Source organism: Aquarana catesbeiana, linkage group LG07, assembly GCF_042186555.1.
Source record: "Aquarana catesbeiana isolate 2022-GZ linkage group LG07, ASM4218655v1, whole genome shotgun sequence".
Classification (NCBI taxonomy): Eukaryota; Metazoa; Chordata; class Amphibia; order Anura; family Ranidae; genus Aquarana; species Aquarana catesbeiana.
This window is the reverse complement of record NC_133330.1, coordinates 20,290,785-20,305,144: the sequence shown is the minus strand read 5'-3', so window position 1 is coordinate 20,305,144 and position 14,360 is coordinate 20,290,785. Positions and strand designations below refer to the sequence as shown.

The following is a 14,360-nucleotide window of genomic DNA, read 5'->3' as shown; positions in this document are numbered from 1 at the left end:
TTTAGGTTTGAATCCACCTTTGGGCCTCACCTACGGTTTTCATGATGGCCCCTTGGATAAGGGAGGACTGCACGTGTACACAACGCACGTAAATCCTCCTGCAAACAGCATATCATTCAGTCTAATCCACGTGCAGATTTTTTATCACCATTCATTAATGCCTCCTAATCTTTGTGCAAATACAAAGCCCAGAGCAACAATTGATGCAAACAATATGTGCTCTTTATATTCATATCTTCCCCTGGAGGGTTGTATTTCTAGGAAGAGTCTCTGCAGATGGGTGACCTTGGACATGTTTCCACGAGCAGTACGATCTCTTGTTCTTCTCTAGATTGAATGTAGATCTTATTCCTATGTAATGTTCTGTACCTGTGACAGCCTTTTGTCTTCTGTATGTTGCTTTAGAAGAAAAATATTCAATTTCATTAAGTGGAGCTGGTCATAGAACTGTTGGACTGTTTAGACTATCTCACAATTTTTATTATTATTATGCAAGATTTATATAGCGCCAACGCTTTACAGAATGGAGGGAGACATTTCCATTACATTACAATTCAATATAAATGGGATCAGAGGGCCCTGCTCATTAGAACTTCCCATCTAAAAGGGAAAGTCAAGTGATACAAAAGCTGATGAAGAACGTCAAGGTATATTTTCTTACTTCGAGGTGGGATAGGCCTCCTCCAAGAAATGGGTTTTCAAGAATCACCTAAAGGTGGACAGAGTTGGAGATCATTGGATAGATTGGAGTAAGGAGTTCCAGAGAGGTTTTGGTGAGGTCCTGGAGGCGAGCTTGGGAGAAGGTGACGAGGGAGATGGAGAGCTGGAGGTCTTGAGAGGAATGGAGAGGACAGTTTGGTTTGTGTTTTGAGATGAGGTTGAGGGTATATATCTTGGGGCAGCATTGTGGATAACTTTGTAGGTTATCTGACCAAGTAGGCAATAGTTGGATACATTGAGGAAGGAGTTACAGAGAGGCTCAGGAGAAGTCCTGGAGGCGAGCATGGGAAGAGATGACAAGGGAGATAGAGAGCAGAAGGTTTGAGATGAGGTTGGTGATATATCTTGGAGCAGAGTTGTGGATGGCTTTGTAGGTTGTTTTTGGTATTTTGAACTTTTTTTGTTGGATGAACGGAAGTCAGTGGAGGGATTTGCAGAGAGGGGTAGCGAACACTAAACCATTGGTAAGGAGAATAAGTCTGACAGTAGTATTCATGATGGACTAAAGGGGGTTAGCCTATATAAAGGTAGGCTAATATCTGGTCCAATGTCTTTTGACCCACCTTTGGCCATAAAAAGGAGTTAGCAACTCAGCTTTCAGTGTTCAGGAGTGGGCAACGTACAGAGTGCAGAGTTCAGGAGTAGGCTACGTACAGAGTGCAGAGTTCAGGAGTGGGCTACGTACAGAGTGCAGAGTTCAGGAGTGGGCTACGTACAGAGTGCAGAGTTCAGGAGTGGGCTACGTACAGAGTGCAGACTTTGGGAGCAGGAGTTTGTTATGTACAGAGTGCAGAGTTCAGGATTATGTACAAAGTGCAGACTTTAGTAGTGTGTTATGTAGGGTCCAGAGTACAGGGGTGTGCTATGTACAGAATGCAGAGTTTAGGGGTGTACTGTATACAGAGCGACAGCTTCTGTGTTTACAAGTGACAGCTGGGAGCGGGAGCAGAGGGTAAGAGCCAGAGGTGGCGGAATGGAGTCCCGCCATGTTCTGACTGCAAGGACCACATGACAAAGCCTGGCGAGCCAGATTCGGCCATGGGCCTTGTGTTTGACTATAGGGTTGCCGGCTCATCCCTCTAAAACCGAACACATATTAATTACACAGGTTCTGTGGCTGATTAAGGTGGTGATTAAACTCACTTAGTGCCTTATCTGCATTAAATTAGCCTCAGAACCTGTGTATTTCATATATGTTTGGTTTTAAAGGTGGCAACCCTATTGACATATGTGTTCTAGAGACTGCTAGAAGTATAGTGAGACTGAGAGACAGGCAGCCTGAATATTTATGCAACTCCAGCCAATCCTTGGGAAGGTGTGCCCAAAAGGTAGGTGGGGGGGGGTCATAAATATTGTGAGGCTTGGCAGTCAGGGTGCAGAGTTCCTAAGTCCAGTGATTCAGGAGGAGACCCTTGTGCAGGATGCGAGTGGAGCCTTTCAAGACATCAAGGTCCAAGCTAGGCTTAGCTGGGGGGCCTACCAAAGAGAGCCTGGCTCAGAGACTGAAGGGAGTTGGTGGGAGGAAGCCCAACCATTCTGGGACTGAGTGGATCATTGATCCTGCTATACAGAGGAGAAGTGACTAAGGGGGTATTTTTTCCCACAAGCAAGTGCAACACAGCCAGAATTTGTGCAAAACGCTTTACAGAATGGAGGGAGACATTTCCATTACATTACAATTCAATATAAATGGGATCAGAGGGCCCTGCTCATTAGAACTTCCCATCTAAAAGGGAAAGTCAAGTGATACAAAAGCTGATGAAGAACGTCAAGGTACATTTTATTACTTCGAGGTGGGATAGGCCTCCTCCAAGAAATGGGTTTTCAAGAATCACCTAAAGGTGGACAGAGTTGGAGATCATTGGATAGATTGGAGTAAGGAGTTCCAGAGAGGTTTTGGTGAGGTCCTGGAGGCGAGCTTGGGAGAAGGTGACGAGGGAGATGGAGAGCTGGAGGTCTTGAGAGGAATGGAGAGGACAGTTTGGTTTGTGTTTTGAGATGAGGTTGAGGGTATATATCTTGGGGCAGCATTGTGGATAACTTTGTAGGTTATCTGACCAAGTAGGCAATAGTTGGATACATTGAGGAAGGAGTTACAGAGAGGCTCAGGAGAAGTCCTGGAGGCGAGCATGGGAAGAGATGACAAGGGAGATAGAGAGCAGAAGGTTTGAGATGAGGTTGGTGATATATCTTGGAGCAGAGTTGTGGATGGCTTTGTAGGTTGTTTTTGGTATTTTGAACTTTTTTTGTTGGATGAACGGAAGTCAGTGGAGGGATTTGCAGAGAGGGGTAGCGAACACTAAACCATTGGTAAGGAGAATAAGTCTGACAGTAGTATTCATGATGGACTAAAGGGGGTTAGCCTATATAAAGGTAGGCTAATATCTGGTCCAATGTCTTTTGACCCACCTTTGGCCATAAAAAGGAGTTAGCAACTCAGCTTTCAGTGTTCAGGAGTGGGCAACGTACAGAGTGCAGAGTTCAGGAGTAGGCTACGTACAGAGTGCAGAGTTCAGGAGTGGGCTACGTACAGAGTGCAGAGTTCAGGAGTGGGCTACGTACAGAGTGCAGAGTTCAGGAGTGGGCTACGTACAGAGTGCAGACTTTGGGAGCAGGAGTTTGTTATGTACAGAGTGCAGAGTTCAGGATTATGTACAAAGTGCAGACTTTAGTAGTGTGTTATGTAGGGTCCAGAGTACAGGGGTGTGCTATGTACAGAATGCAGAGTTTAGGGGTGTACTGTATACAGAGCGACAGCTTCTGTGTTTACAAGTGACAGCTGGGAGCGGGAGCAGAGGGTGAGAGCCAGAGGTGGCGGAATGGAGTCCCGCCATGTTCTGACTGCAAGGACCACATGACAAAGCCTGGCGAGCCAGATTCGGCCATGGGCCTTGTGTTTGACTATAGGGTTGCCGGCTCATCCCTCTAAAACCGAACACATATTAATTACACAGGTTCTGTGGCTGATTAAGGTGGTGATTAAACTCACTTAGTGCCTTATCTGCATTAAATTAGCCTCAGAACCTGTGTATTTCATATATGTTTGGTTTTAAAGGTGGCAACCCTATTGACATATGTGTTCTAGAGACTGCTAGAAGTATAGTGAGACTGAGAGACAGGCAGCCTGAATATTTATGCAACTCCAGCCAATCCTTGGGAAGGTGTGCCCAAAAGGTAGGTGGGGGGGGTCATAAATATTGTGAGGCTTGGCAGTCAGGGTGCAGAGTTCCTAAGTCCAGTGATTCAGGAGGAGACCCTTGTGCAGGATGCGAGTGGAGCCTTTCAAGACATCAAGGTCCAAGCTAGGCTTAGCTGGGGGGCCTACCAAAGAGAGCCTGGCTCAGAGACTGAAGGGAGTTGGTGGGAGGAAGCCCAACCATTCTGGGACTGAGTGGATCATTGATCCTGCTATACAGAGGAGAAGTGACTAAGGGGGTATTTTTTCCCACAAGCAAGTGCAACACAGCCAGAATTTGTGCAAAACAGGAGTTGAATAATACAATGCAGCCAGAGGATGTACAGCACAGCCTGCATTTTTGTACAAAGCAGCCAGAAGCCTAGCATTCTTCAGGTTCTACGGTTTGGGGGTATCCCATGCCCCCATCCCTATCCAAGTTCCTGTTCCAATAAAACCCTAAAAGAAAACCTTGGAATGAATATTGAGCCAAAGGAAGAATGCTGAAAGTGCTGTGTGCCTGCCTGTATATGCTGTGAGTGGGGAAATAGGCCCAAATAAGCAGCGGCTCCTGCGGGGGTAGCGCTACAGTAACATGATTGGAAAGCCATGTCCCCCCAGCATTCTCTCTGTTCATTTGTGGTGTTATACCTTTATGCCTCCTATTATTCTGACTATGTGCCTTGCCTCCTATATTTTAACCAAACTTATTCTCTTTTTCTGTTTCTCGCAGCCTCCTTGTTCATCATCGCCATGCTCCTAGGGAGCCTTAACAGCTGCTGCAACCCCTGGATCTACATGCTGTTCACCGGACACCTTTTCCACGACCTCTTGCAGCGCCTCCTCTGCTGCTCGGCACGGTACCTGAAGGCCAAGCAGCAGGGCAGCGACCTGAGCGCCAGCAGGAAGAGCAACTCCTCAACGTTCGTCTTGAGTCGGAAGAGCTCCAGCCAAAAGAGCATCACTCAACCATCGACAGTGTGACCCCTCCCCCCCTTTGTACTGGGTTGGGTTTTCCAGGTGGTGCCGATGGTGGACACAAAAAGAGGACAAAGCCTTGGGGACACTGTAGATTATCTTCCTTGCTATGGAGTTGATGATGACCCCAATCTTAGGAGAGGCAAGACGGGAGACTAAAAGAGTAGAATGTATGGAGAAGTGTACCTTCTGGATGAACAGTACATGTGACTGTTATGTGGCTTCTTTTTTTTTAATGTTTCAGTCAATGCCAACAGCTTGCAGTCTTTAGGATAAGTTTCTGATTTTATACATAGCAGGAGACCTCTGAAATTCAAGGAAGCCACGGACGACTGGAGAGGGGACACAAGGCATCCGGGTGTTATTAGAAAGAAAGTATTCCGGTCTCCCTTTAGATGTGCATGGACCTTGGTAATTCCTGTTGCCCATTGGTAATAGCTGCTAGATGTTCAATGGTTTCCAGGCTTTGGAGATCTGAAGGGTCCTAAAATGCTAACAAGCAGTGGTGGAACTACCAGGGTCGCAAGGGTCATGACTGGGCCCTGGCATTCCGCCACCATGGGGGCGGCCTAAGACAGCAGGAAGGAGGGGCCTCTGCAGGATATGTGAAGGGACTGTAAGGCTCACTTCACACTGCTGTCACACAACTTGCTTGCCACTTCCTTGATTGCAACTTTTGTGATTTAGCATTGCAGTCTATGGCTCTCAAATCACAGCAAAGTCGCTGCAACTTAAGTCACATTGATTAAGACGACACCCATTGTGTTTTGACTTCCACTGCAACTTTCAGGGAGGAGATTTAATAAAACTGGTGCACACTGATTGGTTACTAAGCAGAGCTGCACCAGATTCTGTGTCCAAAAGTTTCAGTAAATCTCTCTCAATGGGGTTGATTTACTAAAGGCAAATAGGCTGCGCACTTTGCAAAGTGCAGTTGCTCCAGAGCTTAGTAAATGAGGTAAATCTTCACTTTGCAAAGAGTACCCAATCACATACAAGGAAAATAAATAAAAGAAATTCAGCTGAGCTTTTGCTCATTTACTAAGCTCTGGAGCAACTGCACTTTGCAAAGTGCACAGTCTTTCTGCCTTTAGTAAATCAACCCCTATGTGTCGCACGATATATCGCAGCAGTGTGAACCGGGGCTTATGGGTAACGGGCCCCTGGATCAGCGGGGAGAGCCCTGGGCCCGGTGGAAAGTGCCCCAGAACCAGAGGAAAGGGGTCTGGGATTGATGGAAAGGGTCGCCCTGGTCAGGGGGACCTTTCATGGTTTCTTGCACCGGGGTTCTACTTACGCCTTTGCTAACAAGTATTAAGAGGATAAGAATCATTGCTTTGAAGTTAATGAAAACAGTATAGTACAGCCTTTCTCAACCTTTGTAGCCATGGAGTAGCCTTTGAAATAACTTTCCAGTCTCAGGAAACCCCTATTAGTAACTGCTACATCTAAGCTCACAGTACTTTAGCTTGATGGTCACGGGAAGTGTTCCTTGTGCTTATTCGGCATATCCCCCATTAAGGTAAGCTAAAAAGATGATTGATGTCAGTGGTTACTTATCTAAATGGCAGAAATTGCTCCTTACTCAAGGAACCCCTAGCAACCTCTGGAGGAACCCTAAGGCTCCATGGAATCCTGGTTGAGAAAGGCTTATATAGTTCATCAAGCATGTAAAAATGTGACATCAAAGACATCATTACTTTTTGGTTAACACTACACTTAGAAAAGAGGCTTAATATATTACTATAGAAGCAGGTTTTATAATCTGATAGCATATAACCAAGAGGCTGTCAACTACAAGCATGCACATCTATAAAGGATCCCAGAGATACCTTTCTTATCCAACTACTCCTGTGTTCTTCAGCCATTAGGCAGGAAAGTTGAACTGGCAGACATTTAAGAAGATCTGGTACAGCGCTCAGGGGACATTTGGAGAAAGGGAAAAGTGAAAAAGATATATTTGCAAACTTGCTTAAATTGCCAGAATATATTGAAGGTGTTTTAAAATACAGTTATTCATTCAAATGTATGGTGGCTTGCCCAAGGTAAAGGAACCTGTTTAGTTTGGTGGACTTGTATCTGAGGCAGCATTGACATCACAGGTTTAAAAAAATTTATGGGCTGATCTTTGGCTCTATTGGCAAAAATAGTCACAAAACAGATTCCTAAATTTTTACAACTAATTGGGTACAGTAACATCACTAGTCACCAGAGCAGCCTTTCTCAACTTTTTTTTACCCCTGAGGGAACCCTTGAAATGTTTAAGTTCGTAGGGACCCCCTGCTAAAATGTATGCTATAGTACAGTCATGGCGAACCTTGGCACTCCTGATGTTTTGTAACTACATTTCCCATGATGCTCATGCACTCTGCAGTGTAGTTGAGCATCATGGGAAATGTAGTTCCAAAACATCTGGATTGCCAAGGTTCGCCATCACTGCTATAGTACAACGGTCTCCAAACTGCGGCCCTTTGCTTGACTTTATCCAGGCTTTGAGGTATTATTCCTACCATTGGCACCAACAATGTGGCACTATTCATCCCACAGACACCAACTATAGGGCATAATTCCTCCCACTGACAACAAAAATGGGGCACTATTCCTTCCACTTACACCAACAATGGGGCATAATTCCTGCCACTGATGCCAACAATGGGGCACTATTCCTTCCACTAACACCAACAATAGGGCACTATTCCTGTCACTGATGCCAACAATGGGGCACTATACCTTCCACTGTCACCAACAATGGGGCACTATTCCTTTCACTGGCACAAGCTATTTCTCCCCCTAATACCAAAGATCGGGCATTGTTTACTCCCACTGGGCACAGTCCGACCCTCCAAAAGTCTGAAGGACAGTAAACTGGACCTTTGTTTAGAAGGTTTGGAGACCCCTGTCATAGTATATTAGTGTGATTAGTAAATGGTAAGAGAAATTATAAAAAATAATGGCCAGAAAAGATAGGTTCACGTACGCAATTTGCCACTGGAGAAGTACCCTTTTGCATTATTGGTCCATTGAAAAGTTCCCCTCTTACGTTGCTGGTCAGCGTAGCAGTGACCCCTTTACATTGGGTGTCAGTTTAAAATTGCCCCTTTTACACTGATAGTCAGTATAGGTTGGAGATCAGGATCCACCAGTGTTCATGGCCCTAGAGGGTTGACAGCTCAAGTAACTTTTCTAGTGAAGTGACTTCAATTGGGCTTATCTACATTACTATTTTGCTATTAGGCTATCACTGGTTCTTCAGAAATTGACGCAACACAGTCTTAGTGATGTCACTCGTTCCTAGGGCAGCTTTTCTAAACCTTTTTAACATTGAGGAACCCTTGAGATAACTCTTTGGGCTCAGTGGCTCATCCACAGCTCCCGGTACATTAGTGTGATGGTCACTGAGAAGAATGATCCTCACATTTGGGGTCATTGGGAAGAAGCCCCACCTTACAGATAGCTAAATAGATCATTGGTGTCAGTGGGAATTTATCTGAGCAGTAGAACTTGCTTATTGCTCAAGGAAGCTTTAACAACCTCTTGAGAAAATCTAGGTTTCCAATAAACCCTGGTTGAGAAAAGCCAGCCTAGAGGGTTGACCGTTCAAGTAACTGTTCTAGTGAAGTGACTTCAGTTGGGTTTATCTACAACACTATTTTGCTGATGGGCTATCACTGGTTCCTCAGGAATTAAAAAAAAAAAAACGTTCTTAGTGATGTCACTAGTCTCTAAGACAGCCCTTCTCAACCTTTTTAACATGGAGGTACTATTGAGGTAATTTTCTGGGCTCACTGGCTCATCTGCAGCTCAGAGTACATTAGTGTTATGGTCACTGGGAAGAATGATCCTTACATTTGAGGTCATTGAGAAGAATTTCCACTTAACATATAGCTAAAAAGATCAATGGTGTCATTGGGTACTTATCTGAGAGGCAAAGGTTGCCCATTGCTTAATGAAACCCTAGCAACCTCTGGAGGAGCCTTAGGATTTCATTGAACCCTGGTTGAGAAAGTCTGCCCTGGAGTATGGACAAGATGGCCTTGGTCTTGCCACTAAGGTTTGAAGAAATTACATCATCTGGTCTTGGTGTTCTGGCTATTTCCCAGTGAATCATCCAGGATGACCTCATAATTGACCAGTCCTTTCTAGTGCATTAATCACAAAAAGGGCTGCTGTTTGTTTCCTAGTGTCAGGTGTCTACCAAATGTACAGTCATTTATTAGTAGTATAGCATTTCTCGGATGTTGCAGTGCCAATGAGTAATTTTTTAAAACCTATCCCTGCACCATCCTGTCTGCTGCTGTCGGTTTCCAGCATCGTATGTCACCATGTATAAGACATATAAAAATTCACCAGTAATGGCTCAGTCACGTCTCTAACACTGCACCAATTCCTTTCCATATCTAGTCCTCACACCACCGTTATCACCATTTTTCAATTCACCTGCTTTGTAAATGTCAATGCCGTATTTATTGGACATGTTCGTTGACAGCCACCGACAGCACTGAATGACGCGGCGCAGATCTCATGTGAGACGGCCGTTCTGGGCGCCGTAGCCACTAAAGGAATGTATGAAAGACTCGGGGACTTATAGCCTTTAAAATAAAGTCTAAAATGATTTGAAAGTTCACTTCTGCTGCAACCAAAGTTTGTAGACTTGTGTCGACTGTGACGGGGCAGGTCGTCCAGCGCCCAAGGCAAAGATGGGAAACGGTGCTACCCTCCCTGGCTCCTATGACATAAATGAGCATCTTTGCCCCACTGTGCCTTGTCTGCCCATGGTAAGCATATAAGGTTCACAGTGTGTGTGCGCTTGCTTTCTAGCAGCTGGGGGTGGCTGGGCAGTTGCGTATGCACAATGTGTTTTTAATGTCAGCTATGGGCAGGTGAGGTTAAGGGGGGTGGACAGTGGCCTTGTTGTGTGTGTTGCCTGATAGAAGGGATTCCACATTCTGCTAGTTGCCCACCATGGATCTAGAACATGCATGTCCCCTACCCTCCCCTCGTTGAGGGTGCTTGTGCCTGGGGCAACTATTCCTGCTGCCAAACCCCCCCCCCCCCCTTGTCTCAGCCCTGGTGTAACGGAAGCCTGTGCGGTGGGCACTGTGATTATGCACTTTAGAAAATTGGGTTTATTGCTTTATTGATTAGGTTGGGCTTAAAATTGAAAAAGTGAGAGGTCCTTTTGTGAAATCAGTGAATATGTTCATGGAGGCAAGGATCATTCCATTTTCCATGTAGACAAGGAAGTCATTGCTGATGGGTTGCACAGACTATGGTGTTGCAAAACATCTTCAATCATCGCAGTTCTAGGGTCTGATCCCATCCACCTGGGATATGACCCCACCCACCTGTGTTTTGATCCCACCCACCTGGTTGCTTTCAGTGTTCTGTCCACTTTGAGGTGTTCCCAGTTATTCTGTTGCATTTGTCTTATTATCATATAAGTTGGAGGCCCAAGAAAGGCATCGCCAAGGGGAGTCTTGTGAACTTGGTTATCGGTAAAAGATACCTGGAACTGGAAGAGTTACATTGACACATTGCAGAGCATGGAGGTAAATGTAACAAAACATTTCTGAGCTAGACCCACTGCATTGGATCCAGAGCTGGACTCAGGTAGAGTTTGGCTTTATCCCTTATTGCCGCACATAAAATTATATGGACCATTAAACTTGAACAGCGCAATGAGAAGTCTTTATTAACATGTATGAATATGCAGACATCTCAGGATCTTATCAAAAATGGAGCCATTCCAAATAAAGCGGAGCTGTTGGTGGCTTGCCGCTTGTGAATGTGTGCAATGCATTCAGTCATGTGACGCACTAAGGCGTTAATTCATTTCATTGGCCAGAATAATAATTTATAAACGCACTAACAATTTATAAATGCATTAACGTGCTTTTAAGCACATTTAGACGTGTTTACGCGCAGCAAGAGTTTTTTCTCCTGCCAAAAATGCCGCTGTTCCTCAACAGGAGCCAGCGCGGCAATGGGGTTTTTGTTATCTGCCTCTAGACCCCCCGTCTCGTAACTCCCCTATACTCCTATGTGTGCATAAACACATAGGTTACCTTGCAGGGGCGCTTAGAGACAGAAAAAAAAAAGTATGCCAGATACCCCTAAAAGCAGCAGAAAAAAATGTCCAGTGTGCAAAGTGGCTGTAAAGGCTCAAGTTTTTTTACTTTCATGAAGGTAAAAAAAAAAAAACCTTCTGTGTGTAGCTCCCTCCCCCCATTACCCAAGCCCCATCGCGATCCAGCGATGTGCACGAGAGCCTCAGCTCTCCAGGGACTCTCCCTCCTCATTGGCTATCGATCACAGCCAATTAGAAGAGAGAGGGGGGTGGAGCCAGGCCACGGCTCTGCCTGAATGGACACACAGAGCAGCGGCTCACGTGGCCCCATAGCGCGCTGTTTGCTCTGGGGGGGGAACTTGGGAGGAGGGAGGGGCCAGGAGCGCCGGTGAGGGACCCCAGAAGAGGAGGATCGGGGCTGCTCTGTGCAAAACTATTGTACAGGGCAAGTATAACATTTTTTTTTTTTTTACATAGTTACATAGTCAGGTTGAAAAAAGGCACAAGTCCATCTAGTTCAACCAATAAAGGGGGGAAAAAATGATACAATCCCATATACACAATCCTATACCCACAGATGATCTGGAAGAAGGCAAAAAAAATCCCAGAAAAGCATGATCCAATTTGCTCCAGCAGGGGAAAAAAATTCCTTCCTGATCCCCCGAGAGGCAATCTGATATTCCCTGAAATAACTAATGGTGTAACTATGTTTTTCTTTTAAATGTATTTATTTATTTAACCCCTTCCCGCTGACCGTACGCAGATATGCGTACTCGGCTTTCCGGGGTTATACCGGGATGATGCCCACAGCTGCAGGCATCATCACGGTACCGTTGTTTACAGCGGGCGATCGGCTATCCGAGTATAACAACTGATGCGGCTAAAAGCCGCTCGGTTGTTATACCGGAGGAGCGGGGGGGGGGACATCCCCCCCCTCCCGCCGCCTCCCGTCGCTCTTACCGGGCCTCCCGTGCAATCGGGAGGCCCGGTGTCCAATCGGTTGTCTTTGGCGGCTGGGGGCGGGCTGGAACGAAGCTGTGGGCGGCTTGGTTCCAGCCTTCTCAATGTAAACGCGGAAGCGACGTAATGACGTCACTTCCCCTTTACTTGGCTGCCAATGGCGCCGGTTTAAAAAAAATATACAGTATTCAGAATCGCCGTTTTCGGCGATCTGAATATTTTGAAGTGCAAAGGAGGGATCGGGGGTCTTTTAGACCCCCGATCCCTCCATAAAGAGTACCTGTCACCACCTATTACTGTCACAAGGGATGTTTACATTCCTTGTGACAGCAATAAAAAAAAAAAAAAAAAAAATTTTTAAACACAATTTATAAAGTATAAAAATAAATAAAATAAATTAAAAAAAAATGTTTAAAGTGCCCCCGCCCCCGCGAGCTCGCGCAGCGAAGAAAACGCATACGGAAGTCGCGCCTGCATATGTAAACGGTGTTCAAAACACACATGTGAGGTATCGCCGCGATCGTCAGAGCGAGAGCAATAATTCTAGCCCTAGACCTCCTCTGTAACTCAAACCTGGTAACCGTAAAAAAAATTTAAAGCGTCACCTATGGAAATTCATAGGTACCGTAGTTTGTCGCCATTCCACGAGTGCGTGCCATTATAAAGGGTGACATGTTTGGTATCTATTTACTCGGCGTAACATCATCTTTCACATTATACAAAAAAATTGGGGTAACTTTACTGTTTGGATTTTTTAAAATTCATGAAAGTGTCCCTTTTCCCAAAATTTGCGTTTAAAACACCGCTGCACAAATACTGTGTGATTTAAACTATTGCAACAATCTCCATTTTATTCTCTAGATTCTCTGCTTAAAAAATATATATAATCTTTGGGAACTCTAAGTAATTTTCTAGCAAAAAATACGGATTTTAACTTGTAAACACCAAATTTCAAAAATAGGCTTAGTCATGAAAGGGTTAAACTTGCCCTTAAAGTGCAGTTCCACTCCTAAAATTATTTTTTCATTATTCAGCTGCATTAAAAACAATTAATAACATTTGGAAAAATATTTTTTTTTTTTACTCTCATAACTGTTGCTAGGGGGTCCCTCGTAATCTGCCTCTTCCTCTCCCTGGCGCCTGACGTCATTTCCCTCGTGCTCGCTAGTGCTCCTGGGAGAAGATGCTTGTCATAATTTCCCAGGAGTCACTGGGCAGCGCCGAGGGCTTCATTGCCATCACGACGGGGGCGGGCACTTCTGACGCCGATGCCCATTGTGATGGCAACGTCAGAAGTGTACGGCGCATGCGCAAGAATGGGCGGTGCATGCTGGTCGCTCAGCTGCACCAGAGCCAGGAAGATAGTGCTTGTGGGCTTCACATGCCTGCAAGCACTATGGAAACTTCCAGTAAACAGGAATATAAGATATAAGACCCAGATATTACCTTGTAAAATAGCAGTGACATCATCACTGTGCAGTACGTAGCCTGGGACAGAGAGCAGGGATGTGGGAGGGGCCTAACAGGCCCCATCCACTGCAGGAAATTGCAGGAGGGGGTGAAGACAAGACCAGTCCCCCTGCACAAGGAGAGAGAGCAGAGCTGTGGGAGAGGCCTAGCAGACTCCACCCACTGCAGGCTGCCTGCAGAAAACAGGAGGGGGCGGAGACAAGACCAGTCACCCTGCACAAGGAGATAGAGCAGAGCTGTGGGAGAGGCCTAGCAGACTCCACCCACTGCAGGCTGCCTGCAGAAAACTACAGGAGGGGGGCGGAGACAATATCAGTCACCCTGCACAAAGTGAGAGAGAGCAGAGCTGTGGGAGGAGCTCAGCAGACTCCACCCACTGCAGGCTCCCTGCAGAAAACTACAGAAGGGGGCGGAGACAATATCAGCCACCCTTCACAAGTAGAGAGAGCAGAGCTGTGGGAGGGGCTCAGCAGACTCCACCAACTGCAGGCTGCCTGCAGAAAACTACAGGAGGGGGCGGAGACAAGACTAGTCTCCCTGCAGAAAACTACAGGAGGGGGGCGGAGACAAGACTAGTCTCCCTGCAGAAAACTACAGGAGGGGGGCGGAGACAAGACTAGTCTCCCTGCAGAAAACTACAGGAGGGGGGCGGAGACAAGACTAGTCTCCCTGCATAAGGAGAGAGAGCAGAAATGAGCGGTCTTTATTACAGGAAGTCTCACACTGGATTACTGCACAGATCTGGAAGAGATACACAAATCACACCGAGATTCAAGGAAGAATACACATGAGGAATGTATTTAGATTATATTTATTGATCATAGCTTTAAGAAGCGACTGTCTAGGAATGAAAACCACGGTCTGATTCCGCGGTGAATAGCACAATGCAGACCCCCTCGGGGCCGGATACCGATTAATAATAAATCAAACAAATTGCACTACATTAAAACAATATGTTTGTTTTATAAATCCCGTATTTACGTAGAGCGG

The 14,360-nt window shown here is 45.8% G+C and overlaps 1 protein-coding gene across 1 annotated transcript in view; it reads left to right on the top strand.

Annotated features, from left to right (window-relative positions):
- The window catches only part of OXTR (oxytocin receptor), an 82,052-nt gene extending 70,546 nt beyond the window's left edge, over window positions 1–11,506 (top strand). The window contains exon 2 of the mRNA XM_073591733.1: window positions 4,629–11,506. Within this exon, the coding sequence (XP_073447834.1) occupies window positions 4,629–4,879 (251 nt within the window). The 3' untranslated portion in view covers window positions 4,880–11,506. The remainder of the gene's footprint in view (window positions 1–4,628) is intronic.
- Window positions 11,507–14,360: the final 2,854 nt, after the last annotated feature.